Source organism: Mytilus californianus, unplaced genomic scaffold (assembly GCF_021869535.1).
Source record: "Mytilus californianus isolate M0D057914Y unplaced genomic scaffold, xbMytCali1.0.p SCAF_5, whole genome shotgun sequence".
In the NCBI taxonomy this organism is placed as follows: domain Eukaryota; kingdom Metazoa; phylum Mollusca; class Bivalvia; order Mytilida; family Mytilidae; genus Mytilus; species Mytilus californianus.
This window is the reverse complement of record NW_026262701.1, coordinates 6,344,320-6,361,798: the sequence shown is the minus strand read 5'-3', so window position 1 is coordinate 6,361,798 and position 17,479 is coordinate 6,344,320. Positions and strand designations below refer to the sequence as shown.

The 17,479-nt window shown below is 32.1% G+C and overlaps 1 protein-coding gene across 1 annotated transcript in view; it reads left to right on the top strand.

Annotated features, from left to right (window-relative positions):
• LOC127701800 (E3 ubiquitin-protein ligase RNF213-like) overlaps nt 1-17,479 on the top strand; it is a 195,587-nt gene that overhangs the window by 41,493 nt on the left and 136,615 nt on the right. The window contains exons 2-5 of the mRNA XM_052205765.1: nt 12,458-12,611; nt 13,235-13,455; nt 15,196-15,348; nt 16,760-16,924. Coding sequence (XP_052061725.1) covers nt 12,458-12,611; nt 13,235-13,455; nt 15,196-15,348; nt 16,760-16,924 — 693 coding nt within the window. The remainder of the gene's footprint in view (nt 1-12,457; nt 12,612-13,234; nt 13,456-15,195; nt 15,349-16,759; nt 16,925-17,479) is intronic.

Below are 17,479 nucleotides of genomic sequence, written 5' to 3'. Positions count from 1 at the left end.
AACAAACCAATTGATCATATTTTCAACAATCATTCACAATGAGAATGACAGAATCTTGACAGTTCATAATTTTACAATGGCATGAATAATGATAGACGATCAGAAAAACTAGTTAACTGGTCCACTCCCATTCGACAGTAAAGCTCAAGCCGATATATCCAGGAGAGAGGCGATCTTTGTACGTTAGAAAAAACTAATGCAAAAATTGTTTAAGAAGTTTGTTGGTGGGTTAATACAAAACACAGTTCTGTCTTTCTCGGACATATCCTATTTTTTTCAGGTTGAGGTCCACAGAGATGCGCAATAAAGGCCTTTTTGCATAAAAAGCGAGGTGATTTAGAATCGGCCGATTTATTGCTAAAAAATAATCGAGCACGTGCAAATTTTAAACCATAAATCTTTTATAGTTGAAATTCGGGATAATTGAGATATTATACAAAATGACAAAAATGCAGGGTTTGGGGCTGGTGTATAATTTATGGTGGATCAGGGGGTAACGTTTTCTGGATATGAAAGATAGAGTGAGGAAAACAAAATAAATATACCAGCTTTAAATGGTCGAAAAAAATACCACAAGGTTTTTGATTTTTTTTGGGTATATTCAGACGACTGTAGGATGTTTCAAACTGTGTTTATGAATTTTTAGCCGATTTAACAACACACACTGTTGCAATAATCGATTAACTACTGTACAGAACTTGTAAAGCCATGAGTTTCTATACATTTGGTTTAAAAGTAAGATTTTACGCTGGTTAGGAAAGAGGTGCAATATTATGTTTAGAGACAGTTGCACACATATTTCAATTCTTGGTTTGAAATAAGAATAAGACAGCAGTACTTTATCGATGTTCAAATTAATTCGGAAAAGACAGATCAAGGTAACAAACACAAAACCGATCGAAACAAAGTTGTCTTGGAATCAAATTGTTCAAAACGGATATTGTATATGTCATAGGTTTGAAAACGGATGTTAAGTTGGTTTAATATTCAATATGTGCCACTGTTTGTTTTTTGTTTTTTGTTTTTATATTCTTGAATTATCCTGTTTTTACATTTGATTTCAAGATTCAAATTTCTAGCATTCGATTTATAACATGAAATGTCGAAATCGAATGTTTAAAATATGAACATGAATAAGCAACAAAAAAAGTAGAATATTAAAAAGTGAATGCTGATTTCGATCACACTCAATCTATTAAAACATGAGTTACACTTGCAATTCCAGCTAATCGAAATAGAGGTATTTGCATCTAAAAGAGGGACGAAAGATAGCAGAGGGACAGTCAAATCTATGACTGCAAATGTTTGGTTTAATTTTATAAAAAAAAAAGAAAAAAGAACTGGTTGACATATTATTACTTGGTTCTAACATGAAAAATAGCTGATATTTTACAAACCTATCATGTCACAGTCTAATTATTCACAACAATAAGATGTATTGTAGGATCTTTTGAAAAATGTGTTGGAACATGTGGCTTCACAGATCATTGGGAGTGACCTGGACATGTAAGATTTTTTAAAAGTTAATACCGTAAAATTTTAATTCAATATCGTTATTCTTCATTGGCGATACTGCCAAAACATTGAGTATAAAAAGTTATCGGAAAAACTGTTGCGTATGAAATTTAATATTCTGCATCCAATATTTTATGTTTTATCTATCTTGTTTTCAGTCCAATGGTTATTTATTTTCATCCTGTTATGAGTTAACTGTTGTACAAATAACAGATAAACGAACAAATGTTTGCTTTACTTGTACTTTTACAATTAAAGCCTCCTTCTACGATGCTTCCATCGTGGGCAAACGGAATAGTTACTTTTCACATAATAATATATTTATTGTGTCTCTTCGCGGTCAACTTTTAGCCTTGAAGATTTCTTTTTAATATATAAGATTACAATTTAATTAAATTTTGTAAGTGTCAGATATATTTTTCAATTGGGGAAATTTCAAACAACGACATTCCTTCAGTTATTTGGAAATGATTGACAAGAAAGTAAAAGGTCTAAAAGTAATTTTCCTATCGAAACTTCATAATTTGACAGGATTCGTGATTAATAATGTAATTGATGGAGAAAATGTTAATGTTTTAATATCATCTTTTCAATTTCAGGTCACTCTCTAGTTTTAACAGTGCATTTAGAACGTACAAAATTGCAACTGACCTTCTGAATAATGTGATACAGATCAAAGAAACAAAAGTTCTATTTCTAGCTATTGAAATTTATCTAACTAGCTTACACAATTTTCAAAAAATGTCCGATCAACTAGAAAAACCAGAAAATCACAATTACAAACATGATGATCTGTGGAAGGAATATAAACTCTACAGAGAAAGAATTGTTCACTGGCTTGAAAATGATCTGTTCGACAACAAAGAATTCAAAGTAAGGCGGTCATATTTCTGGTAATCTATATTCACCCCCCCCCCCCCCTTAGGAGCAATATCCTACCTCACCTGCATATGGGTAATACATTTTCCAACTCACTCGGTATTAAAGAGCTCGCAGCTGCTACTCCTGATTTTATGAAACGTTACTAGTGTGTAAACAGGAAGTTGATGAACCAAGGTTATGTCAAAGAACGTGAATTCCGTATCAACTTCACAAATATTACATGATGGTCTTGAGGTAGAAACTCGACGTTGTTTATCATCTTAATTACGTGTTATAGTGCTCTTTTTTATCTGTGAAAATAAAAAACCCTCTCTGTTGAGTCCACTTTTTGATAATACTCTTCTGGCGTGGCTCGGTACTTATGACTCCCGCCAATGTGTTGTTGTTGTTTTTTTGTCCCTTTGTGTATTGTTGTCTTTCATTTTTTCTTATCTGCTTTGCCTATATGCCATTCATTTTCTTTGTTGATATATTTGTGAGTTTTTATAGTGATTATGATTATAGGACAATATTGACTGCTGTACCTTTATTTTTGACATTTTTACCTATTATGTCGGTTTGTTCTGTCCACACATTTTTGCCAATATATTGAAATATTATGCAACAGTCATACAAGTAAGAGATTTAGTAAGCTATAAAACCAGGTTTAATATACCATTTTATACAAAGGAAATGCCTGTACCATGCACGGTTCATCAATACTTCAACTCATTTACATGGGTTATTGGTGATTTTAAGGGGCTGTGATACTTTCAGAATCACTTTCATTATATTCACTATGCTTTTCTAAAATCTTGTTTCAATCATTTCTGCTTTCTCAAAGAAAAATGAACATGCATAGCGAATTAATTTAAACACAGGAAAAAAATTGCGTATTATAACGAATGCATCAACTATAATCCAAAGACCAGCGGACAAGAATACAGAGATGTCTTTATAATCGATATTTGTTTTGTAGCTCTGGAATGCAGCCTTTCAGTTGAATCTTCCAGAAGGAGGAATAAAGTCTTCTTTTACAGACTTTTTAAAATTCAGATTTCGTCAAACTGTCCAAGGAAAGGTAGAGAACAAGTTTTTATTTAAAATAAAAAAAATGTTTTTAGATTTTATTTTTTCAAATTCCGAAATCAATACACCAATAGTGAAGTATGAAAAATGTAATAACGATTGTCGTGTCTGTAATTCAGCTTTATACCATGTAATGTGAAAGTGACCACTTAGACAAGAATTCATGTCATCAACCTGTTTTGTAATTATTTGATGTGTTAGAACTTCTGTGACAAAATAACACATTATTCACACTTCAGATATTATAGACATATAAACGTATTTTTTTTAAATATTCACTTATGCTCTAGTGTTAAAGTGTTATCTTTATTTTTATTTGTATATTGTATATTTTGAAAACCTATGCTGTTTATTTAATTTTTGGTATAAATACCTTTTTGGCTTGGATAGGTATTTATACATCCTGCCATTATGTTATTGTGCAATTGTGCATTTTTTTGTATTCTTGTCTCTCATTCTTGCTTATGTGCTCTGTCTATAGAGTGTGTACAAGCACTTTTGTTTTTCTTTGTTAACATAGATAGATATAGGAAGATGTAGTATGAGTGCCAATGAGACAACTCTCTATCCAAGTAACAATTTATAAAAGTAAACCATTATAGGTCAAGGTACGGCCTTCAACGTGTTTGTTTGTATAGTGGTCAACCCCAAGTTTTTGATAATTTTACCTATTATGTCTATATAGAATAGATGTGGTATGATTGCAATGAGACAACTCTCCACCAGAAAGAGACCAAATAACACAGAAATAAACAGCTATTGTCTGTTTTTTTTGTGTTCACACATCGTTGTCAATATCATGGAATTTTATGCGACTGTCCATCAAGTGAGAGATTACACTGGCTATACAACCAGGTTTAATCCGGCATTTTCTACATAAGGATATGCCTGTACCAAAACAGGAATATGACAGTTGTTTTCCATGCGTGTCATGTGTTTGGGCTTTTGATTTTGTCATTTGTTAAGATATTGCCCGCTTTGAATTTTCCTTGGAGTTCGGAATTTTTGTTATTTTACTTTAATGGTTTTGCATTGTCCAATCTTTTCTGTGAAACTTTTTGTGGAATATTTTCTAGTTATTTCCTTTTTACATTTTTTTATGAAAGTATACTATTTCATGTAGTCAAAATCTTCTCCTTCCGCAGAACACGATATAAACCCCGGTTGTTGGTAGGGTTCGTTTTGATATATTCTTATTTTTTATGTAAGTGATCTTTCGTCCGTTTTTGTACAATGAAGACTTTTCAACTTTTCCTTGAAAGAGGGACGAAAGATACCAGAGGGACAGTCAAACTCATAGATCGAAAACAAACTGACAACGTCATGGCCAAAAATAAAAAGACAAACAGACAAATAATAGTACAGATGACACAACATAGAATACTAAAGACTAAGCAACACGAACCCCACCAAAAACTGGGGGTGATCTCAGGTGCTCCGGAAGGGTAAGCAGATCCTGCTCCACATGTGGCACCCGTCGTGTTGCTTATGTTATTACAAATCCGATAAATAGTCTAATACGGTAAGTCACATTCGTGAAAAGGGAAGGGTATTGTAATTACGACATAAGGAACATATCCGATATCATCTGTGAAACGGTTATTCCATAACGGTCAACCAACTCGTGATGGCGTCCGTAAAATTTACGAAGGGATGACTTCAACTTCACCATTTGGAACTCTTGGTTTAATAGCTTCTTTGTGAGCAGCAATCCTCTATCAAGGAATATATGATGCATGATAGGAAACACAAGCCCGGGAATATCGTATCAATTGGGAGATATATACTCCGTATGCAGGCGCTGCTGGAATGTTGCTACATAGAAATGGAAAGTTCACAATTGGGAAGCTGAAATCATCTCTTTTGTCGTAAAGTTTTGTTTTCAACCGACCCTCATTGTCAATTTCTAGATGTAAGTCAAGATATGAGGCAGACTTAACTGTATCTGTAGTATCCTTTATCTCTAGTTCGATGGGATAGATTCGTTCAACATAGTCACCAAATTTTGTATTATTTAGTGAGTGAACATCATCTATATAGCGGAACGTAAAGTTAAAGGATATTGCTAACTTCTTATCTCTCTTCCTAAGAAGCTCCTGTATGAAGTCAGCCTCATAATAATAAAGAAACAAGTCGGCAAGAAGAGGGGCTCAATTGGTTCCCATTGGAATTCCGACAGTCTGTTGAAAAACACGTCCTCCAAACGTAACAAATATGTTGTCAATCAAGAAATCAAGCATCTTGATAATGTCAGTTTCAGAGAATTTTTTGTTTGAATCAGAGTGATTCTTTACAAAGTAGGATTTATCCCTCCCCAAGACAAGATACTTGTATCTACGTTCGCCATTCTTTTTAATGAAACAATGTAATACCAACTCTTTCAATTTGTCTTTTAGTTTGGAATGGGGAATACTTGTGTAAAGTGTAGAAAAGTCAAATGTTTTAATACTATTGCAAGATGAGAGAGTCTTAGATTGTATGAACTCTAAAAGATTTTTGGAATTTTTTAGTATCCACATCTGATTCACGCCACCTCTAGAATAGGCAGTTTCACAATAACTTTGGAGCCCGGCTTTGATTGCTGATAAAATAGATGTTAATAATTTAGAAAGAGGTTTCGTGGAGCACTTGGAAGACCCAGCAATATACCGTTGTTTGTAGGGACACTTATGTAGTTTAGGTATCCAATACAGTGATGGAAGATCCAGTTCTTCGTCTTTGGTTGAAATTCCAAAGGAACATAGAACAGACCTATGATTATCTAGGATTTCCTCTTTGGTAAGTGTCGTGAGGGTATATGTTGAGTTTCCAAGTGAATTGTCAATACCTAATTCATTTATCAAGCAGTTTATGTAATGATATTTACACACAAAAACGATGTTGTTTGGGGCTTTATCTGCGGGATTAACAACATATTTGTCATGGAGGTAGGACAAGTGTTTTGCAACATTTGGGTCTTTAAAAATTGATGTAGCGTGGGTATTGATATGCCCATTTAGTTTCTTAATTCGGATTTGTATCAACGACCTCACAGCCTTAATCCATTCGGAAAGAGTATCTACGTCTTCTTTCTCGCGTTTATCCCATTGCCTGGCATAATCCTCGACTGAATCCATCAGTATTTTGAAGTTGTATTTCCAATTGATGGATTTAGGCTCACGATATTTCGGACCTTTGGATAACAAATTTCGCAGGGAAGTGTTATTGACAATGTTGAGGTCTCCGGTAATAACGTGGCCAGCCGGATTATATGTGAATTGGGAACTAGCACAGGTGCAATCAGGAGGTTTAGACTTGACGTCGTCAATGTTGAGATCCTGCAAAACGTGTTTGTAATTGAAAATTTTAGTTGCAATTGGTTTGGTATAGGTATAAGAAATTATTGGTACAGACTGATCTTTAAAATAAGGAGGTATTTTCGACTGAACTAATTTAGAATGAAGGATATTGCCTAAGTTGACGCCATCGAGACCTTTGTTGGCAAAGGAAAGTTTAAGAAAAGATCTTTTCTCTTTTTTCTTGAATGACACGATCTTTCATTCAATCAATAACATATAAAAGATAGCGAATACACAAGATTGAATTTTATCATTGGTATATTAACAAATGACTCAAAACAAATTTTCAGATTTCACCGGAGAAATTGGTTCATATATATTGTTCACATGCAGACACTTTTGAAGAAACGGTACAAGAAATTCTAAGTAAAGCTGTTTTGGAGGTTTGTAAACAGATTTATATATTCTTTACCACTCTACTTTTTTTCTAAATGCTTATCCATATTTTTCAAAAGAAAATGTTATAGACAATGACTTAAGTATATGAAAGTTTTTCTAGATTTAGTCAAAAGTTTTGTTTGAATAATTGTAATTGTGTAATGTTGCTTCTTGAAAAGATTTTTCAAACTTTTTAATAAATGTATTTTTATCGAATACGTGACGGAAAACATAACGCAGACATAAAAATAACACGCAAAAATCCAAGTTTTTCGGTAAATATCCTCCATGAATAACAATCTTAGTATCAATTCATTTACATTATTTTTAAATTGAAGATTCATTTGCCAAATTTATTTTAGTCAAATTCTCACTTCCTTGTTTTCTCTTATTGGTTGAAAGTAAATCTTCAAAACAATAGTATGCTTTATTACTTAGGCGATAGAAAGTTGTAGCAGTTTTGACTGGAGGAAAAATAAAGATGGAAAGTCAAACTTGCGTCTGTCGGAGCTTTTGTCTAAAGTATTTGAAAAAGAATGGGGTTCAAAGAGTCTTGATAATCCTGTACAAGATCTAGAACATGCATTAATGTGGGAGCCTTTTCATATCTATATGGAACTGTTCTGTAAGTTCTAGGAAACGAGGATAATTTTTAGACTACATTGATAGCTTTCATGCTAAACCATACTGCAATATGTAGGCTATTTACTTCAACGTTAGGCAAATTGTTTATGTGGCTTTATCAATGAAGATGCTAAACATTATTTATTATGTTGTAATAATTTTTCATCACAAAGGCTTATAATGATAAATGAAATCAATGTTTTTGCTGTCATTTTTACAATTGAGTTATTGCTCTCTGGTGATGAGTCTTCGAGTTCTGACGAAAATGATATTGTTTTCTATCTGTATAAAAGTATATAAAAAGTACCAAGCGTTTTTCTCAACTTTGACAACTTTATTCTGTAACAGATCTAACTTGAGCATGATCAAATTATGCTCTTCGGGTCACGATAATCGAATGATCTTAATGATTGACTATTGTATTTTGAAACGTTTCAATGGATTTAATTAAAAACAAAATTGATACTAACAATTACGTGTAGATTTATTCCGTTTTTCATATTAATCCGTAACAAGCGACATCATAAACTATGAGTGTAAAATTTACAGTTAAACCAATTCACACACATCACTTGTCATGTACACTTACATATTTTATTTACACAGCTCGGTGTGCTTGTATTTATTTATTCTGAAAATAGACGCACTCGATTAGTTATTTAAAGTGGAAAATATCAATTGATCCGATTCTTCAAATTTTTATGTAATTTATTTTGTTATCTTCATGCTAAAATAATAATTTGTTAAAGTCAGATATATGTAAAATTGAGAATGTGTATATTTATGTATGTATTGGAGAAGACGTTACTAAGTTGAAAAACTTGTGTCTAATCCATTTGTCATTTTTGAACAATAAAATATGTTTAAATTAATGTTTTCTAGAATAAAAGTTAATTTGGCAAGGATATTTAACAAGTTTTTATTTTTATTGTGCGAAGTTAGATGATCCTGAATAACAAATACAATTTAAGAAAAAAAAAAAGGAAACTTGGCATGATTGTCAATGGAGATCTATCTAAGTACAAAGGTATCCGTATGACTTATGACTTATCAATATGGAATATTAAAGTTACAAAGAGCAAAAAGTCCGAACTAGGAGTTACGAGTTATAAGCATAATGTCGACCGAATAACTAGTTTATATTCACCCAGCCTTAAATATTTAACAGGACACTTCTAGCGAAGAAAGTTATTAAGAGCGTTTTGACTTACAATATTACTGTTTTCATTTGTTTAGGTGAGAGCCCGGAGTCAGTGAATTTAAATTGTCAAAGAATCATGGCAAAATTTCATGGTATCACAAAGGATTTAATTGAAGATTTGTTACAAGGCAGTATTTGCGTTGGATCATTGAGAATGTTAATGTCTAGAAAAAAGCCATTTCAAAAGATTGTTCCTGTAATTAAAATTTCTAAACCAGACACCATTTTAAAAACCCTAGATGGAAGACATTTAGAGCTGCAGGCCTTTGAAAACACATACGAGATTGTACAAGAGTTCACACATTTGTGTACAAAATGTAAAGGTAAAAGTGAAAGCTAAACTTTAACTATTCAAAGCTTTTGACTGTATATTACATTTTCTGACTTTTCGGAAATTCCAGTCCTCACCACTCTTCAATTTCTTTCTTTATTTGACCTTTTTTATTCGAGTGTTACTTATGAGATTAATTTTTAGACGAAACGCTTGTCTGGCATACAAAAGGTTTAGCCTGGTATCTCTGTGATGTGCATGTTTCATTGCAAAACAAGTAGAATACGAGTAGCCTATATGATTTTTAAAATTTGGAAAAATAGAGTTTACGTTCCATGTAAAGACAGTTAGTTGACTTATTGATCTTCCTGGCTAGTATTATCTTAAATCATTTCCTGTGTACGTCGCAGTTTAAAGGATTAACCCCATTCTGATTTGTTTTGTCAGTTTAAAAATGATTTCTAAGTTTGTTGATCTTTTTTAAATATTATTTTCTCTTTATTACTTATATAGCGGATACTGAACCTCTTAAATCTCAGCTAAAGACTGTGAGCACAGGTGATATAAACGCAGTTAGCCTGGATACACTGGTAGATACAAGCATTCTACACCAACAGAGAGACCTGGAAAACTACCAACCTATAATAATCGCATTCAATCTTCTCAGTCCTCAAAATATGCAAGTGGTACCAGACATTGTCAATTGCTGCAAAAGTTCATTGTTTATGAAAATCTGGAAAAAGAAAGGAAAGGAAATGAAGAAAAATTTAAATCGGAAGTTATCTATTAATGAGGTCTTCAACTGTGTTTGGCGCCAAGCTCTACAAGACTGGCAAATACTTTGCAAAAAGTTTGTATCTGGCGATTTGACCTTCACTGAGTTCAATAAGTGGTTGAAGACTAGAGATCCCGATGAATTGAGAAAAGAACTTATGTTTCTTGGCAATCATAAAAGTACACAATGGATTGACGAAAGACTTTATCAGGTTAAAAACTTCGAAATTTTAGAAAACTGCATTTATGGAGCTAAAGTCATAATTGAAGTCATTAATGAATTTGATTTGAAAGAAGAAAATTTTAGTCAAATCTTTGACATTTCTAGAGTGGTAAGATATGTTTTTTTTTAATTTTCACAATATAGCGCTATTGCAATATTGATACTAACATCCTTCATCAAACTATACAATTCGGAGATATAGTCATTTAGCAGAAAGTGGTTAGTCCACAAATGTACAGAAAGTTTAATTTGATGATTTTTTTTTTATTGTTTAATATTTTGATAAAAACAAAAATGCATAATGAAAACATTAGAGTATCCGATTGACCTGCCATATCAAGAAAAGAATTCCAATATCGAAACTAGGAGAGTCATTCCTTATCACCATAGTCATTTGAGCTGTAAATCTTTATTTTAATTATCATTCAAACAAGTAACAAAACGGCAAACGCAAGAAAAAAATATGTTTATAGTGGAGAAAGACAGAAAATTTGGAGACTAGGCTCATAAAATTGCATGCGTCCTTTTTTCCACACTGTTGATATTTTTTATAAGGATTTATTTTTCATTTGTTAGCACTAAAAGTATAATTGGATTTGTTTTTAGAGATATCTGTTTTCAGTAATATCGTATTTTAAATTGTGCACATACAAATAAATGAATACAAGCTTTACAAAAAAAAAAACCCGGGATATTGTATAGCTTCAGTACCCCAAGTGATACCTGCATCATTAACCATGATAACATTCTAACCCAAAGCGGAATTTAACTTTTGACGGTGCTTCTTATGAACGTTTGAATTATATACCGGTATTTGTTTAACACTTACAATACATTAAATAAATCAAGAGACAATAATAGACCCAAAATTCTAATGCAATAATTTTGTATCAATGGTTCTGATTGGATGACAGTAAGCGTAAAATTCTCTATTTCCTTGTCTGTGACTAAGGGAGCCGACATTTTGAATTGCGGAATGTATTATCATGTAATTTCTACAATAATAAGCAAAAAAACTTACTTGTTGCAACTAGAAATCTTCTTTTTATCAAATTGTATTACATTCTGAAGCGGCCAAGAAGCCAGAAAATGCCCGGTGTTTACGTTTGACACGGAAAGCAAACCTTTGACGTCTTCTTGTTTAGGAGCCAATGAAGATAACATATTTTTGCAGAATTTTCTTTAACCTAAATTTAACACTGAAATGTTAATTGAAATTGAATTCTGTTCTTGTTTTGCATTAGAATAGAGATAACTGTATTGTATTTGAAGCTTTGCGGACGTCCATCGGTAGTTTTACTGTCGCAAATACCTGTTTAGTTGTCTCCGCTACGCGTCGCCAGGTTAACAGTTAAACTACCGATGGACGTCCGCAAACTTCAAATACAATATAGTTATCTCTTAAGTCTTTGTAAGTTTCATGCGTCCCAAGCGCTTTTCTTGATTAGATTAAAGCGAGGCAAAGATACCTAAGGGACATTCAAACTCATAAGGTGAACATAAACTGACAATACCATGGCTAAAAAACCCAACAGCTAAACAACAAAATTGGATTGCTTGATGGCATTTGTCGTGTTTTACAGGACAGGTAAATAACAGTTTAAAGTGATATAAATGGCATCGCTAATGTAATAAACGAGGATTGGATTGTGAATATTTATTAGTTTGTAAAAAAATACAAACACAGAGCAATCGTTAATGTCTCAACATCATATTCATTAAAATAAGGACCCTGCTGTTAAAAACTCCATCACTGGTGATATTCGTTAAATATGAATTCCGCATATCCAGATCATTCCAAACATTACTGTCAAATCTTTTACTTTGAGTCCAATTTAAGAATATTAACCAAGAAAAGAAGATACTGTATTCAAAGTTACTCAATATTTGAATGCTTCTTTCTGTAATTTTTTTGGGATTTAAAAGTATTGACGAAGCATATGAAGCTCTTTCCTGAAAAATGTGCATGATCAACAATTTTAAACTCCAACGGAATTAAAAAAAGAAGCATTCATTTCTTATAATTACATTGTCATGCTTGTAAGACCATTTTGGTATGAAGGTTATTTTTTAAATGACGCCCGATTCTTGCTAGCCAATGGAACTAATGGATTCTGTTGAAACATACATGTGATGCAATATTATGAAGATGGAAATGTATGCACTAGTTTGTAATCCTTCAGACAAATGTTGAAGAAACGTCAATGAAAAGGCTGGATAGAGGTTTATTGAATACATGTTCGATTCTAAGAGAGATCACAAAAGAAAGAGCTGACTGTTTGAAGGAGTTAATCAGTTGTAAAGCATTAGTACAATGGCTGCAAAAAACAATGAAGGGTATTTATATAATTATGCAATCATTCAGATATCACCTCTTTCTTGTTTGATATGTTGTGCATGTCATAGAATAGGATGTGTTATGAAGAAAATTAAGATAACACATAATAAATGTGATGCGTGTGCAACGCTCTTCTAGATTTATGAAGCTTTGAGATTAGAATGTATTTTCCACCACCAAGGTTACAATTTATAAATAACACATAACTGAAAGAGTGATATACAAGATTATTACTGAAAAAGAGTGTTTTCGAGAGAAAACAGTCTGCTCTATCAACTACTCAGCTCTATTTCAAATAGCATGCATAATGTTCTATTTTTTCCCCATTTATTCTTTTTTGAAAATGAAAATAATAAACTATGACGTAATGAATAAAGATATTTAATTCTACAATCGGTATCCTTTATCAATATACAAGTTTTATAAGTTTCTTTGAAAGAGCGTGAATGCCATTGTGAATATAAAGGATAATATGCAGAATTGAAAGATAACTGTTTTCCTTGATATATCCGTGTTATTCTATTAATAATTAATAATGATATTTGTTATATTCATTGCATGTTGATCACAATTGAATCTGATGTTAGTGATATCTATATAATTAGTTTGACATTTATTCCAGGTGGATTAAAAGAACTCCAAGTTTTTGTAGACTTGGCCAGTATATCGGCAGGTGAAGGTGACATGGAGATTGCCAAGGTCAATTGTTTACATTCCGCTACAACTGGATATGCACCATTGATTTTCAATTTAAGACAAGAGTGTGACACTGAAGAATTCTTAAACAAATGTCAGGATGTCTGGAATGATTTAGACTCAAATCCCCAACTTCCTCAGAAGCTGGTGAGTGTGTTTATGTCAGATAAAGAGTATTTAGAGCTATTTGGTTTGAGCATTCTTAGTTCACCATAAAGATAGATTAATGCACGACATGATACCAAGTTTTACGCTTTTGATAACTCAGAAAAGGTTCCAATAGAAAAAAACCCATACAAATAATTAAATAATATACCAATGTCATTATTTTGTTACACATCGGATCATGGAAAGTAATATTTGTTCGATTATTGTTCCAATTTATATAAAAAACGAGAAACGAAAAACGCTTCCTGAAGTAGTGGTGTAACATTACATTATAGAAAGACACGATATAAAATATCAATGAAAATAAATGAAAAACACATATTAACAAAAACAAGTATAAAACATACGCTGAACGAATATATTTGATTTATGACACAATAAGAATACAATTTTGATAAAAAATTGGCGTTAAATAAAATAACGTTCACAAGTAAATATGAAAATTTCATTGTATGGAGTACATGGAATACAGTTTTTTTTACAACATAAATAATTTTGTTGTTCATAGTATGTGAACAAAATTGAAAATTTATTGTGATACTAAATACTTAGTGGGATATATCAAAAATAGCGAGACTAGATATAGCACAAAATATTACATGACAGTTAATACATACATTTATATATATATATATATATATATCATAGGTTTGAAAAACGTTGTTTTCAATTTAAACTTGTTTATATTTTTTCGTTTTGGCTTGTATTATATTTACCTTCGGGTTTATATGATCCGTTCATCCTATTTTGACTCCTCAAAATTCAAGAGTCTAGCCTAAATTGAGGTAAATTGTATGGCTTTCCAAATACCGTTTCGATTCCTAACATCACTGAAGATGGTATACCGCAAACATGAGGTGCAAAAATTTGTACACCATATCTGGATTTCGACAATTAATGTCTCTTCAGTGATGTTAGGAATCGAAACGGTATTTGGAAGGCCATATAATTTACCTCAATTTAGGATAGACTCTTGAATTTTGAAAGAGTCGAAATAGGATGAACGGATCATATAAACCCGAAGGCAAATATAATTCAAGCCCAAACGAAAAAAATATAAACAAGTCTAAATTAAAAACAACGTTCAAACCTATGATTGCGTTTGATAAAAACCGCAATTTTTATACGTGTGCATGCAAAACAAAATTCTTGGTAGAGGGGTCTAAATACAGCACAAACAACATTTTCTAAAAGCCCAAAGGAGTGAAAAAGTATATTTTAACAAAACGCATTTGACTAGCAGGGCGAACAACTGATGTTCTTAAACCTGTTGACTGCCATTGGCGATCGCCAAATAAATGGATCACCAGATGTTACAAAATGGATCTTATTATTAATTTGTTACCAAACAGAAAACAATAAACTTGCGGAAAAGATGGTATACCGCAAACATGAGGTGCAAAAATTTGTACACCATATCCGGATTTCGACAATTAATGTCTCTTCAGTGATGTTAGGAATCGAAACGGTATTTGGAAGGCCATACAATTTACCTCAATTTAGGACAGACTTTTTAATTTTGAAAGAGTCGAAATATATATATATATATATATATATATATATATATATATATCGACAACAGTTTCCCAAGGGGATGCATTTGTCTTGGTTGTATATTTTTCATAGACTAACGAATTTCAAACAATTACTGTACCCTATATTATATTTGCATCATCTAAAGTTATACTTTCAATTCAATATCAACTTGCATTTTTTAAGCGGGATACATCAAGACAAATTAGGTGGCTTAAATCTGTGGAGGAGTTCCACGGAGCTGCTGAAGTTACAACACTTTCACAGGCTGAAGCTATAAATAAGAGGGGTGTGTACCAAATTGGAAACCTGACTAGGACTCCATTTGTAGAAAATCCAGTAGGTGATTTTTAATTTAAGTGCCCTTATAAAAAATAACAGAAACATACTTAAACACAAGCAATTCTTAGATGCAAGTTTATGTTTTTTGACAAGTGTCACATATAGAGCAAAACCTGCTTACCCTCCTAGAGCAAATGAAATCCTTGCTTGTTTGGTATAAAAAGGATTGCTCTTGCTTTAGTTGGTCTTTTTGCTGTTTAAAAGTGTATGTTTTTCTACAGGCAACAGTCTTGTCTACCCTTTATCCATAAATATGTGTTTCAGTTTCATGATTAGAAAAACTATTTATGAAAATTATGAAAATACAAACAGTACACGGTAACTACCTTTAAAATCAATAACATTTTTTATAGGGTCAAAAATACTATTTGAGTAGAAAAAATGTACAGTGGATATTTGAGATGTATTGGTGATATACCACATTTTTGATTGAATACTAATCTATTCAATTATTCTTCACACTAACGTAAAGATGACATGTATTTGCTTGGACTTAAATCATTTTACGGTTTTATCAAGAGCACTTAAATCGACATCATATGACCGAAATAGATATATTTGTCAGGTCATGACGCTTTGGAATATTAATTTGCCATGATGTAGAATACATAACGTATAATTAATTATACAGCAAGTCTATTGAAAGGTCAGATTAAACTTTCTTATAATCAATGATACCAGGCTTTGATGCATAAATTAGGCCGTTAGTTTTATCGTTTAAATTGTTCTACATTGTGATGTCGGGGCCTTTTATAGCTGACTATGCAGTATGGGCTTTGCTCATTGTTGACGGCCGTACGGTGACCTGTAATTGTTAATTTCTGTGTCATTTGGTCTTTTGTGGAGAGTTGTGTCATTTGGTCTCTTGTGGAGAGTTGTCTCATTGTCAATCATACCACATCGTCTTTTTTTATATTTGAATTAAGTTCAGCAGACCCACGTTTCATCACATCACACTTATCATTTCTACTCGAACAAAACAGTCAGTAAGAACATGTGGAGAATGCATTGAAGGAACAGCATCAGAATAAAAAAAAAAAAAAAAAAAAGCACACATTGAAAACAAGATCCTGGTCATGGCTTCGTCTCATTTTTCTTTACTCATGATTTATGAATTCCTCTTTTATATAAGGACCATAAGTTTTCAAAAAGATGAATTTTGAAGACTGTCATGATTTATTGTTGACTTTGTTTTATTTCGGGTAACTAGTTTTTGTCAACTTCTTTAAGAAAAGGTAAATTGAAATCTGAAGTTCAACAGCTCGTATACTCCTATATGCTGGTTTGAAGAATTTGTCAAAAGCAACTAAATAAGATACACTAAAATTAAGGCAACAGTAGTAAAATAATAAATATTCTCGAAATTAAATAACTAAATATTTATTAAATTATTTATATATCAATATAGGCATTGTCGGATGTGATAGATTTACAAGTTCGTCACAAAGAAGGCAGGTCGTCAAAGAAGGATAAGTATTACAGGTATGAACAGCTACATGATCTGCAATCACGACTTATGTTAGTAGCAGGAAAAGCTGAACAGGGCAAAGATGATGTTGAAAGATTTATGTTGGTAAGTTGAATGAAAAATTGTCAAACCGTCAGTGTTTCATCGTACAGTAGGCAGTTATACTTTTTTAAATTTTTCATTATTTTCAAGAATTACAACAAATACAACACATCAAACAAACATACAATACAATGCAATAGGCAGTTATATTGTAAGTTTTAAGATTCTAAGTGACCCAAAATATGTGTAATAGAAGTTCCCAGTATGACCAGTTTTGAAAAAAAGACCTTACCAAATAAAGTACACGGTACAGGATTTAATTTGATGCACCACAATTTACAATTTTAAATTGCATTTAATGATAGCTAATTAACTTCAAAATCGAGAACAATTAATCAATTACGCACTAAAAGAAGTAGCCAAGGAACGGTAAAGGGATTGGAGGCAATCAAAGTAATGACTTGTTGCATATTTATAATAAGTGGGTAATATATTAAAATCATTAGTACAATGGAAATTTGTTCGGGGTCTCAAAAGTCCCTATCATACACCCATGCGGTTTTTTTTAACAGCATACATTAAATTAGTTTTCAATCTTCATTAATTTTATCGGTTCGT